Genomic DNA, 14,026 nt, shown 5'->3' on the forward strand with positions numbered 1-14,026 from the left:
TCGGGAGAGCTCTCGAATGACCTCGTACAGTGGGACAGCCCCTGAACTCAGCGGGACAGGCAGCATCTGTGGAGGTGAGGAACGGGTGACGTTTCGGGTCGAGACCCTCCTTGCAAGGATCAGTCAGAATAAAGGTTGGTGCTAAAACATTCACAAAAGATGAAGATGATTGCACAGAGATAAGCGAGTTGAAACCATTATCAATTCATAATTAATGTAGGCAGGCAGACACTGGCAGAATAATAATTCATACAAAAGGCAGAGCAGGGGAGGTTGATGGAGACCAGAACAAAGATTCATGGGAGCTTCACCATGAACTTTTCACCTTGGGGAACTAAGATTGACTGCAACCTAATTCTGCAGTCAACTGCTCTACTTTTTGTGAAGTCGCTCAGAATCTGCATTGCAAAATGACGGCATGCAGGTTTGTAGGTTATTTGGCCCTGATGTGTGTAAGGTGTAGAAAGGAACTGCAGATGCTGGTTTAAACCAGTGTTTCCCAACCTTTTTTAGCTCATGGCCCCCTTGGGATCTTTTAATTTTTCTGTGGCCCCCCCCTGACATTATTAGCGGAAAAAAGTACTTCAATATTATAATACCTTCCATTAAAATATCAGTGTCTATTAATTGCACATATATTCTCTTTTATTCTATTCCACAAACATCAAAAATATTTAAACTACATAGATTTAAATTTATTAGAACTGAAATTTAGGAGGCAACAGGGTGGAAGCTCTGTGGCCCCCTTCATTGAACCTGTGGCCCCCTAAATCCCAAATTTTTTCTGTGGCCCCCCTGAAATTTGCCATATGGCCCCAGGTTGGGAATCACTGGTTTAAACCAAAGATAGACACAAAAAGCTGGAGTAACTCAGCGGGACAGGCAGCATCTCTGGAGAGAAGGAATGGGTGATGTGTCAGAAGGGTCTCGACCCGAAACATCACCTATTCCTTCTCTCCAGAGATGCTGCCTTTTCCCGCTGAGTTATTCCAGCTTTTTGTATCTGGCCTCACGTGTATGGAGTGGATGTGAAAGTGGGATGACATCCAGGGTCAGTGTGGTCACAGTGGGCCGAATGGCCTGTTTCCATGCTGTATCTCTCCATCAATCAATACCTGTTAGTATTAGAAACTTAATGGTACAATCTTGGAAAAGCAGCCAACATAATCAAAGACTTGTCCCACACGGGCAATTCCTTCTTCTACCTGTTCCTGATGGGCAGAAGGTACAGAAGCTTGAAAGCGCACACTACCAGACTCAGGAACAGCATCTTCCCCGCTGTTATCAGGCTTCGGAACGGTCCTTCCATAAGCTAGAGGGTACTGTCCAATACACTTTTGGCCCATTGTGGACATTGGACTTCGTCTCTGGGAAGGGCGGCACAGCGGTTACGTTGCTGCCTTACAGCGCCAGAGACACGGGTTCGATCCAGACCAGGGGCGCTGTCTGTACGGAGTTTGTACGCTCTCACCGTGACCGCGTGGGTTTTCTCCGAGATTTTCAGTTTCCTCCCACACAGTCCAAAGACGTACAGGTTTGTAGGTTAATTGGCTTGGTATAAAATGAAATTTGGCCCTAGTGTGCGTAGGGTAGTGTTAATGTGCGGGGACCGTTGGTCAGTGGCCGAATGGCCTGTTTCCGTGCTGTGCCTCCAAACTAAACTTAACTGTTGCGCTACAATGCTGAGAACTGTATCCTGCTCTCTGTATCTTTCCCCTTGCCCGACTTCTTATACTTGAATTTGGCCTCATTGGATTATCTGATCTGATTGGAAAGGATGCAAGACAAAGCTTTTCCCTGTACTTCAGTACACATGACAATAATAAACCTAAACGTGGTATTATAAGGCTAATTATTTTTAACAATAAGGGCATGGGTACTTGGGCAAAAAAAGTTAGACCTCTTTGAAATTCTACATTACAATGATTTCACAATGCTTAACAAAGTGACCCTGGGAACACTTACTGTAATGTGTAAAGGGTTTATATTTACCACAAAGCAAAGGCATGGGTCTGCACAATGGCGCAGCGGTAGAGTTATTGCCCTAAAGCGCTTACAGCACCAGAGACCCGGGTTCGATCCTGACTACGGGTGCTGTCTGTAGGGAGTTTGTATGTTCACCCCATGACTGCGTGGGTTTTCTCCGAGATCGTCAGTTTCTTCCCACACTCCAAAGACGTACAGGTTCGTAGGTCGATTAGTTTCGGTACCAATTGTAAAATTGTCCCTGGTGTGTGTGGGGTAGCGTTAGTGTGCGGGGATCGCCTGTGGGCACGGACTCGGTGGGCTGAAGGGACTTTTTCCGCGCTGTATCTCTAAACTAAACTAAACTAAAACTAAAACAGGTAGTGGCAGGAAACTCTGCGTACAATTCTCCAGCACAATTATTCATGAGCTGCAGTCTCCAGGGTATAGTCTTGCCTTGTTTAACCCCAATTGTAGGAGACAAACAACAATCACCACTAACATGGCCCTGCCAACTGCAAGAGCTCTTTGTCTCTGCTGCTGAAAACTAACTTGGTTTTGTGGCCTGGACCTGAAATATTTCTACTAGAAACTAGAGAGCAGTCCTGAACTACTATCTACCTCATATGGTGACTATCTTTGATCTTGACTTTATCTTGCACTAAATGTTATTCCCTTATCGTGTATCTGTACACTGTAAATGGCTTGACTGTAATCGTGTATTGTCTGGGTAGAAGATTGCAACCTTCATGTGGTCCGCCCTGTTTCAACGAATGCAATCAACCCGGCGTGCACAATCAAATAAGATTAAATAGAACTAGTTGTCCTGCAACTTTAGGCTGAGCACGCCATACGCAAGAAGAAGAGTGTATTGTCTTTCCGCTGACTGGGTAGCGCACAACAAAAGCTTTCACTGTACCTCGGTACACGTGACAGTAAGCTATTCAGAACTGATATTTACTGTTTCTCCCTGCACAGATGCTGCCTGCCCCCCTGAGTGTTTCCAGCATCTTCTCTTTTTGTTAAAAGGGGAAAGCTGGAAAAAGGCTTAAGGTGGGGGAACAGTTGTGGGGTGAAAAACAGAGCCTGGGTCTCCTGCTATAAGCAAAATGCTGGAGTAACTCAGCAGGACAGGCAGCATCTCTGGAGAGAAGGAATGGGTGATGTTTCGGGTCGAGACCCTTCTTCAGACTTCAGTCCTGAAACATCACCCATTCCGTCTCTTCAGAGATGCTGCCTGTCCCGATGAGTTACTCCAGCATTTTGTGTCTATCGTCGATTTAAACAGAGCATCTGCAGTTCCTTGCTCCACATGAGGTCTCACGCTGACAAACCGGCAAAAGTTAGAGGTGGAACGAGATTTACAACAATCACGCAAAGGGCAGGAAAGATGAGATGACACAAGTGGGGAGGGAACTGTGTGCGAGTGGGTGGCAGAAAGTTTCAGGTGAATAACGAAAGGCAAATCTTGTGGGAGAAGATGAATAATTGTGTGAAATAAAGAGACCAGAGTGTTTAACTGTCATATATACTGACGATAGAATGATATTCTAATTTGCAGCGGCATTACAGGCCTGTAAACACAATATGCACAGACAATAGATAATTGGTGGAATCAAAGACCAGGCGACATATGAGAATGGAGCGGCTGGGCTTGTATACTCTGGAATTTAGGATGAGGGGATCTTTTTTAAACATATAAGATTATTAAGGGATTGGACACGCTAGAGGCAGGAAACATGTTCCCAATGTTGGGGGAGTACAGAAGCAGGGCCCTCAGTTTAAGAATAAGCGGTAAGCCATTTAGAACGGAGAGAAAAGTTTTTCTCTAAACTTTTTCACCCAGAGAGTTGTGAATCTGTGGAATTCTCTGCCTCAGAAGGCAGTGGAGGCCAATTCGCTGGATGTTTTCAAGAGAGAGTTAGATAGAGCTCTTAAAGATAGCAGAGTCAGGGGATTTGGTGAGAAGGCAGGAACGGGGTACTGAATGTGGATGATCACATTGAATGGCGGTGCTGGTTCGAAGGGCCGAATGGCCTACTCCTGCACCTGTTGTCTATTGTCTATAGGTTCAAGGTGAAGGGGAAAAGATTTAAGAGGAATCTGAGAGGTCACTTTTTCACACAAATAGTGATGGGTGTATGGAACAAGTTGCCAGAGGAGGTTGTTGAGGCTGGGACTATCCCAACATTTAAGAAAGTTAGACAGGTACATGGATTGGACAGGTTTGGAGGGATTATGGACCAAGCTTGGACAGGTGGGGTGGGACTAGTGTAGCTGGGACATGTTGGCCGGTGTGGGCAAGTTGGGCCGAGGGGCCTGTTTCCACACTGTATCACTCTATGACTGCATATATAATGAACAAACGTGGGACCTTGTCAAAGGCCTTTTGAAAGTCCAGATACACTCTCTCCCTTATCCATTCTACTTGTTACATCCTCAAAAAAATAAATTCCAACAGATTAGTGAATTCTGTGACCACACATAAAGTCTGCAGACGGGTCCCGATCTCAAAACCCCGCCTGTCAATTCCCTCCACAGATGCTGCCCGACCCACTGTGAGATCCTCCAGCACTTTGTGTTTTACTCCAGAACACAGCACCTGCAGTTCCTTGTGCCTCCGTGGCCGTCGCTTAAATGAAAGGTGCAGGAAGGGACTGCAGATGCTGGTTTAAACCGTGGACGCTAAAGGCTGGTAAATGAAACTCCAGCTAAATGAAATGTTATTGCCCTGTTGGGTTTTTTTTTTGACGGGGTTTCACTGAAGCAATTTCCACCGAAGAGCGACACAAAATGCTGGAGTATCTCTGCGGGACAGGCAGCATATCTGTGGAGCCAGGGTTGGTTATTGGGTGCCGATTTCAATTGTGATTCCTATTGCATGAATCACAGGCAGCACAAGAGCTGGGTCTGGGTGATAGTTTGTAGCCACGGGGGCGTTGTTGAGCTGGGCGAGGCGGCTCTGGAAAATGCTGCGCAACTTTCCATGCAAGTTTATTTCCCCCTACCGTTGAGTTGCAGTGAACTTCCGGGGATTTTCCTCCGGCACTGGTTGTTTCTTTGAAAGATTGGTGGTGTTGCCGAGAGGGCGAGGGCGGCGGCTGCTGCTGCTGCTACCACCACCACCGCTACCATCTCTCCTCTCCTCTCCTCTCTCCCCATGCCGTCTGGACACGGGCTCACACACAGCCCCCACTCCACAGGTAAGAGCCAGCCCGGCCCTGCACCACAGCGGTATCAACATAGTCTTCGCTAACTTCAAGTAACCCTTGCTTTCCCTCTCTCTCTCCATCGCTCCCCCTTCCCAGTTCTCCGACCTGTCTGACCCCTTGATTACATTGTATCTTTGTTTACTTCGTTGTCAACTTCTCCTCTCCTCCATGTCCCCTCATGTCTGTTTTTCACCCCTTGCCCTTCCTTATCTCTGTCTCCCTCTCCCTCATCCCCTCTGATGCCTGATTTTCACCCCTTGTGCTTCCTTATCTCTGTGTCTCCCTCATCCCCTCTGATGTCTGGTTTTCACCCCTTGCCCTTCCTTATCTCTGTCTCCCTCTCCCTCATCCCCTCTGATGTCTGTTTTTCACCCCTCGCACTTCCTTATCTCTGTCGCCTGCTCCCTCATCCCCTCTGATGTCTAGTTTTCACCCCTTGCCCTTCCTTATCTCTGTGTCGCCCTCTCCCTCATCCCCTCTGATGCCTGGTTTTCACTCCTTGCGCCTCCTTATCTCTGTGTCTCCCTCATCCCCTCTGATGTCTGTTTTTCACCCCTCGCACTTCCTTATCTCTGTGTCTCCCTCTCCCTCATCCCCTCTGATGTTTGGTTTTCACCCCTCGCGCTTCCTTATCTCTGTGCCTCCTTCTTCCCTGACTCGCAGTCTGAGGAAGGGTCTCGACCCGAAACATCACCCATTCCTTCTCTCCAAAGATGCTGCCTGGCCCGCTGAGTTACTCCAGCATCTTGTGTCTATCTTCGGTGTAAACCAGCATCTGCAGTTCCTTCTTATACACCAGGACTTTATTCCTTGGAGCTCAGGAGGATGAGGGGTGATCTTATAGAGGGCATGAGGGCAAATAGAAAGAATATTTTATAGGCACAAAAAAGCTGGAGTAACTCAGCGGGACAGGTAGCTTCTCTGGAGAGAAGGAATGGGTGACGTTTTGGGTCAAGACCCTACTTCAGATTTTAAATCATCCTGCCAGTCAACTTGTATGGTTATTTCCACATCAAAAGAGATTGTTTATGTGCTGAAGTTCACACATGCATGAACTGTGCCCCTCTGTGCTACCAGGGGAAATTCAGTAAAGGTTATACTTCAGCAAGTTCCCCGAATAGTTAGTGTAGGATGTTGGTGGCCGGTGTGGGCATATTGAGCAAAAGGCCTTGTTGCCATGTTGTACGACTCTCACATTAAAGCAATGTCCCGCCACTCCTTGGCATTTGCACCCTGGGAGAAAAAGGTTCTGACTGTCTGCCCTGTCTATGCCTCTCACATTGCTTACAGGCCTCCCCTCAGCCTCCAGCATTGCCTAGGGAGTTATATATATCACACACAGAGTTGTGAGTCTGTGGAATTCTCTGCCTCAGAGGGTGGTGGAGGCTGGTTCCCTGGATGCTTTCAATAGACAATAGACAATAGGTGCAGGAGTAGGCCATTTGGCCCTTCGAGCCAGCACCGCCATTCAATGTGATCATGGCTGATCATCCCCAATCAGCACCCCGTTCCTGCCTTCTCCCCATGTCCCCTGACTCCGCTATTTTTAAGAGCCCTATCTAGCTCTCTCTTGAAAGCATCCAGAGAACCTGCCTCCACCGCCCTCTGAGGCAGAGAATTCCAAGAGTGAGTTAGATAGGGTTCTTAGGGATAGCGGAGTTATGGGATATGGAGAGAAGGCAGGAACGGGGCCCACAATGTTTGTGCTGAACTGATTGCATCTGCCTGTACGTGACCTACATTCCTCTATTCCCTGCACTAGTGTGCCTATCTTAAACACCACTATCATATCTGCCTCCACCACCATCCCTGGCAACGCATTCCACTCCCCCACCACCCTCTGTGTTAATAAAGAAATTGCCCCGCACATCTCCATTAAGCTTTCCCCCTCTCACCTGGGGAAAAGGTTCTGACTATCTACCATCTCTGTGCCTCTCATAATTTTACCGACTTCTATCAAGTTTCCCCTCAACCTTCAAAGCTCCAGGGAAAACAATCCACGTTTATTGGATCTTTGGGAGGTGGGAGGAAACCGGAGCCCCACACGGTCACAGAGAGAACGTGCAAACTCCACTCGGGCAGCATCCGAGGTCGGGATCTAACCTGGGTCCCTAGCACTGTGAGGCTGAAGCTCTACCAGTTGCGCCACTGTGCCACCCTCCTGGGCCTCCCGATCTCACCAGCAACCTGACCAATATTCGCACCTTAAGTCTGAAGAAGGCTCTTCAGTCTGAAGAAGGGTCTCGACCCAAAACGTCGCCTATTCCTTCTGTCCATAGATGCTGCCTCACCTGCTGAGTTTCTCCAGCATTTTCTGTCTACCTTCGATTTTTCCAGCACTTGCAGTTCTTTCTTAAACATTCTCTTTTTAAATCTTTGCTTTGCTTAAATTATCGGCTGTTTCTTAAATCTCAATAGTGCCTGCACCTCAACATTACACGGGCTGTAAAATGTTTTCAGACTTCGAACGTAGTGAAAGTGTCAAATCATTATTTTTGTTTTGATCTGTTTTTCTTGAACTCCTTTGCCTTTTCACGATGATAAAGACTTGTCTCGATAAAGGGCTGATAGAGACAACATGCTGGAGTAACTCAGCGGGTCAGGCAGCATCTCTGGATAGAAGGAATGGCTGACGTTTCGGGTTGAGACCCTCCTTCAGACTGAGAGTCAGGGGAGAGGGAGACACAGAGATATGGAAGGTGGGGTGTGAACATGAGACATCAAAGGGGGAAGAGGGACAAGGAAAATGTAGAATAGTTCATCGTGAGCTAGGGGAAGGTGACAACGAAGCCTACAAAGAAAAAAATTAATCGGGAATTAAATTGAATTGAAACATCACCTATCCATGTTCTCCTGAGATGCTGCCTGACCTGCCGAGTTACCCAGGCAGTCTTTTTTTTTAAATCTTCCTGCTTCATTTGTACATAGTGTATGGTGGGACATGCACATCTTTGATCAGAAGCTGTGTTTTGCTGGTGGGTGTATTTTCCTTCATGGTGGGTTGGACCCCCTGTTGGCTGGGGATGGGTCCATGGATGGAGAGTGTTGCAGAGAAGCAGCAACATGCTGTATGTTGAACGGGCATTTTGGCCGCTGTACACCTGGTGTGTGTGACGTTGAACTCTTGCCTTCTGCAGTTGTACAGAGCCCTAGTGGGACCACACCTGAAGTATTGTGTGCTGTTTTGGTCCTCTAATTTGAGGAAGGACATTCTTGCTATTGAGGGAGTGCAGCGTAGGTTTACAAGGTTAATTCCCGGGATGGCGGGACTGTCATATGCTGAGAGAATGGAGCGGCTAGTCTTGTACACTCTGGAGCTTAGAAGGATGAGAGGGGATCTTATTGAAACATATAAGATTGTTAAGGGTTTGGACACGCTAGAGGCAGGAAACATGTTACCGGTGTTGGAGGAGTCCAGAACCAGGGGCCACACAGTTTAAGAATAAGGGGTAAGCCGTTTAGAACGGAGACGAGGAAACACTTTTTCTCACAGAGAGTGGTGAGTCTGTGGAATTCTCTGCCTCCGAGGGCGGTGGAGGCCGATTCTCTGGATACTTTCAAGAGAGAGCTAGATAGAGCTGTTAAAGATAGCGGAGTCAGGGGTTATGGGGAGAAGGCAGGAACGGGGTACTGATTGGGGATGATCAGCCATGATCACATTGAATGGGCGGTGCTGGCTCGAAGGGCCGAATGGCCTACTCCTATGGTCTATTGTCTATTGTCTTTGCAGAGAACTTAATGTACCTGTGTAGACACAATATTCTGTAATATGATTAATAATGGCATAGATGATGGGAGCAGAATTAGGTCAACATAGTGCAACAACAAAAGTCCAACATCCCTAATGTAACCCGAGCTGTCTGTAGTTTAGTGTAATTAGTTCATCTTTAAGTGAAGAGCCACAAGGCAGATGCTTCAAAAACCTCCAGATACATTAAAATTACTGGTAGACAAAAGTGCTGGAGAAACTCAGCGGGTGCAGCAGCATCTATGGAGCGAAGGAAATAGGCAACGTTTCGTCCCGAAACGTTGCCTATTTCCTTCGCTCCATAGATGCTGCTGCACCCGCTGAGTTTCTCCAGCACTTTAGTCTACCTTCGATTTTCCAGCATCTGCAGTTCCTTCTTAAACATATTAAATGACTCTCCCCTCTGCCAGTAGAAATTGTTAACCCTCTCTGCAAAAACGCTTTACCATGTGGATTGTTTATGTTGCATCTCCATTAACTTTCTTGTTCTGAGGTTACAGTGGCGCAGCGGTGGAATTGCTGCCTCACAGCGCCAGAGACCCGGGTTCAATCCTGACTACGGGTGCTGTCTGTACGGAGTTCGTATGTTTATCCCGCCCTGAACTGCGTGGGTGGTTTTCTCCGGGTGCTCCGGTTTCCTCCCACACTCCAAAGACGTGCAGGTTTGTAGGTTAATTGGCCTCAGTAAATTGTCCCTAGGCAACTCCGGATTGTCAAAGCTGCCACAGCCAGACATAAAAACAGTTTTTATCCACGAGTAGTTGCTCTACTCAACAGCCAAAAATCTGTAGCCTCCCTTCGATCTGGTAGTTTGTTGGTTCACATGCTTGATCAATGGTGTTTTATCATTAATGTCTTATTATTATTAATGTTTAGTGTTTTCGGAGTCATTCGTAACTGTCACTGTATGTCTTGTTGTTACTTGTGGGCGGAGCACCAAGGCAAATTCCTTGTATGTGAATACTTGGCCAATAAACTTACTTACTTACTTAGAGTGTGGGATAGAACTGGTATATGGGGTGATCGCTGGTCAGCGCAGACTCAGTGGGCCGAAGGGCCTATTTCCCACCGTATCTGTGAAGTAAAGTCGAAAGTAAACAAAATAATCTCCGATTCTCCAGTATATCCATCATTGCTGTCTGGATTCTCGCCCAGGGTCTCTTCAGTATTGACTCAATCTCAACTGGAGTATTGTGATTGTGGTTTATCACGATTCCTTATTTTTGAACTCTTAAGGCGGGACCACAGGATCCAATTTTCTTTCATTGAATGGTTTTATTGACAACTAAATATGTTTGTTTAAGGTTTATTATTGTCATGTGTACAATGAAAGGCTTGGTGTTGCGCGCTATCCAAACAGATGAGATAATGCTATTGATCACTATAGTGGCGGCACTGTGGCAATAGACAATAGGTGCAGGAGTAGGCCATTCGGCCCTTCGAACCAGCACCGCCATTCAATGTGATCATGGCTGATCATCCCCAATCAGTACCCCGTTCCTGCCTTCTCCCCCTATCCCCTGACTCCGCTATTTATAAGAGCCCTACCTAGCTCTCTTGAAAGCATCCAGAGAACCTGCCTCCACCGCCCTCTGAGGCAGAGAATTCCACAGCGGTAGACTTGCTGCCTTACAGCGCCAGAGACACAGGTTCGATCCTGACTACGGGTGCTCTCTGTACGGAGTTTGTATGTTCTCTCTGTAACCTGCATGGGTTTTATCTGAAATCTCAGGTTTCCTCCCACACTCCAAAGACGTACAGGTTTGTAGGCTAATTGGTATAAATGTACAATGTCCCTGGTGCAAGGGTTCCCAACCTGGGGTCAATTTCCCCTACCCAGGGGGGTAAATTTGTTGATTCTGGATTTGTACATATTTTTTCTCATTGACTGACTGTTTGGTTCTGGTATACCGGTGTCTGAAGAAGGGTTTCGACCCGAAACGTTGCCTATTTCCTTCGCTCCATAGATGCTGCCTCACCCGCTGAGTTTCTCCAGCATTTTTGTCTACCTTCTGTTCATCATTAGTTGTTCATAAATAAGTGAAATAACATTGTTATGTGCTATTTAAAGTTGCCAGGGGTAAACGGGACGAAAAAGGTAGGGAACCCCCTGCCCTAGTGTGTGTAGGCTAGTGTTAACGTGCAGTGATCACTGGTCGGTGTGGACTCGGTGGGCCCAAGGGCTTCTTTCCACGCTGTATCTCTAAAACGAAACATCTAAAAAATCCAATCGTGTAAAACTCGAGTATGATTAGTAGAGCAAAGGGGAAGATACAAAATGCAGAATATTGTTCTCAGCATTGTATTTAAAAAAAATATATATTAATTTATTAGAAGCAAATGTGCAAGAGTAGAACAAACGGCATGTAAAATTATACAGTTATTGTCCAGCTTCAACTTTGACGTTTTAGCTTTAAGTTAGAAGAAAAGGAAAGAGAAAGAACAAGAAGGAGAAAAAGTGAGATGTGCAAAGATAGGACCCCTAGACCACCAAAGTAGTGTAGCCAAACGGTAGGTAAAAGAAAGAAGGAAGAGTGGAATAGAAAAATAAAGAACAAAAAGAAAAAGAGAGAGAAAAGTGGTGATATACCTGCCTCTCGTCCCTCCCCACCCACTTCACCCAACCCTTAGTTAGATTTAAATCCAAAGTTATGTTGCGCCATACTACCCTTGTTCTCAGCATTGTAATGTTGCAGTTCCATATAAAGAAGTCCAATGTCCGCAATGGGGTAGTGGTGAATGGCAGACCTTGGACTTTGTCGATGGAATTGGTGCACTTCAGCGTGGACTCCTTCCCCGAGTATTTACCAATATTTATATTCTTACAACTTTGGTTTTCATGGACTGGATGTGTGAATTTTCAATGCATGAGATGTGCGAATTGGAGGATCGGGTGCATATGATTTACAGGAATGACATTTTATTATCACGTGTGACAAGTATGCAAAGAGTAGCCACATAAAGGGCGCTGAGAGAGTTACAAAAATATGTCAAGTATAGTATGTATGTTTGTAGACGCGACGTGAACAGTGCTTAATGGCCTGTCCCACTTTCACGACCTAATTCACGACCAGTTTTACTCGTGGACATTTTTCATCATGCTAGACAAAACGCCCCAACCTACTTGATACCTACGACTGGCATCACGGCCTGCTATGACCTACCTACGACCTCGTGATGACCATGCTGCGAGTATGAGTCAAGGGCAAACTCGGCAGAGGTCGTGAATTAGGTGGTGAAAGAGGGACAGGCCCTTTATAGACCGGGTTCGTGAGGTTAGTTTAGTGATACACATGGAAACGGGCCCTTCGGCACTCCGAGTCCATGCAGACTATTGATCACCCGTTCACACTGCTAGTTTCACTCTTCGTATCCCTTCGTTATCACCTCGTCCTCACCCAGCAATGGATCATTGTGGGCTCCACCTTCCCTTGGCCAACGGTGCTGACTCTGATTTGTCCTTTTCACACTTTTGACTCATTAGTTCTTTGCACCTCTTCATACCTATCGTTTCCCTCTCCCTCTGACTCTCAGCCTGAAGAAGGGTCTCGACCCGAAACGTCACCCGTTCCTTTTCTCCAGATATGCTGCCTGACCCGCTGAGTTGCTCCCAGTACTTTGTGTCCTCCTGTGTCGTTTAGTGTTTAAGAAGCAGAATTTAAAAACAAATAAACATGGGTTTGTGCATCGGTTCTTCTTTTTAGTTTAAATCTTTTTATTTGAATTTTGAATTTAACAGCAATTTGCATACATACAATGATAACAGACAGTGATAATCAGGACATAATTGTACAACAGTATGTAAACGACCCTCAAAACCCTTACCCTTACCCACCCTCGCCACCCGGGAACAAACAACACTCACATACGTACACATCCACACAAATACGATTTAAAAATAAAAAAAAATTTTTAATTAAAAAAAAAAAAAAAAAAAAAAGAAGAAAAAAAAATTTAAAATAAAAAGTAAATAAAATAAATAAATAAATAAATAAATTGTGGGGAGGGAGGGGGGGGGAGGGGTTGAGGGGATAGCAGCTGCAATAAGACAGAGCTGTGATAGAGGACACTCAGTCCTCTTCCGAGTCCGGAAACAAGTTAAGAGAGTTAACAAGTTCCAGGAAAGGGTTCCATGTATCTAGGAATGTCTTGGTAGAGAGAACCTAAGTTTTTCAAGCTTTAAGTTGTAGAGCACCTCCTTGATCCAGCGGGCGTGTGTCGGGGGACAGGTAAGTCTCCAGTTAAGCAAAATCAGTCTCCGGGCTAACAGGGTTGTAAAAGCCAGGACCCGCTTCAACGCAACAGAGAGGTTGGTGTTGGGGGGAATACCAAAAATAGCTGACAGTGGGTTTGGAGGAATAGTCTGGCCATAGGCTCTGCTTAGCACGTCGAAAGCACTCCTCCAAAAGGTTGCTAGCTTAGGGCAAGACCAAAACATATGACTATGGTTGGCAGGGGATTGATTGCATCTGTTGCAGGTGTCTTTAACAGCGGGGTATATTCTAGATAATCTTGCGTTTGTGGTTCTTCTTTTTAACGGGCTGATTCATCAAAAATAAATGCATTGTCACAGTGTTTTGTTTAGTTTAGATATTCAGCGCGGAAACAGACCCTTCAGCCCACCAAGTCCGAACCGACCAACGATCCCCGCACATGAACACAATTCTACACATGGGGGACAATTTGCAATTTTACCAAAGTCAATTAACCTACAAACCTGCATGTCTTTAGAATGTGGGAGGAAACCGGAGCTCCTGTAGAAGACCCACGCAGGTCACGGGGAGAACGCGCAAACTCCATACAGGCAGCACTTGGAGTTAGAGTGTCTGGCGCTGTGAGGCAGCAATTCTACCGCTGCGCCACCGTGCCTCGCATTTGTTGCTGAAAAATTCTCTTGCTGTAATTTTCAACCTTGAGGTAGACGCTTCCCAGCTTACAGAGAGATTTTATTTGAAATGACTAATGTTTGGGTTGAAGTGAGTTAGACTTACTGTAAAGAAGCCAAGGATCTTTGGTCAACATAAACCACTAGGCCAAACAGAAGATGCATTGTTTCTCTTGAAAAAAAGCACCTTCCCACCATTTATTTTCTTTGTGGCAT

The 14,026-nt window shown here is 46.1% G+C and overlaps 1 protein-coding gene across 3 annotated transcripts in view; it reads left to right on the forward strand.

The window, feature by feature from the left end:
• The first annotated feature begins 5,096 nt into the window (after positions 1 to 5,096).
• Positions 5,097 to 14,026, forward strand: part of LOC116968153 (mucosa-associated lymphoid tissue lymphoma translocation protein 1-like) — a 90,698-nt gene continuing 81,768 nt past the window's right edge. For 2 of the 3 annotated variants that reach the window (XM_033014782.1, XM_033014784.1), the window contains exon 1: positions 5,097 to 5,168. In XM_033014782.1, coding sequence (XP_032870673.1) covers positions 5,126 to 5,168 — 43 coding nt within the window. In that variant the 5' untranslated portion in view covers positions 5,097 to 5,125. The remainder of the gene's footprint in view (positions 5,169 to 14,026) is intronic. The other variant, XM_033014786.1, reaches the window with a different exon arrangement.

The sequence above is a fragment of the Amblyraja radiata genome, chromosome X (genome assembly GCF_010909765.2).
Source record: "Amblyraja radiata isolate CabotCenter1 chromosome X, sAmbRad1.1.pri, whole genome shotgun sequence".
In the NCBI taxonomy this organism is placed as follows: Eukaryota; Metazoa; Chordata; class Chondrichthyes; order Rajiformes; family Rajidae; genus Amblyraja; species Amblyraja radiata.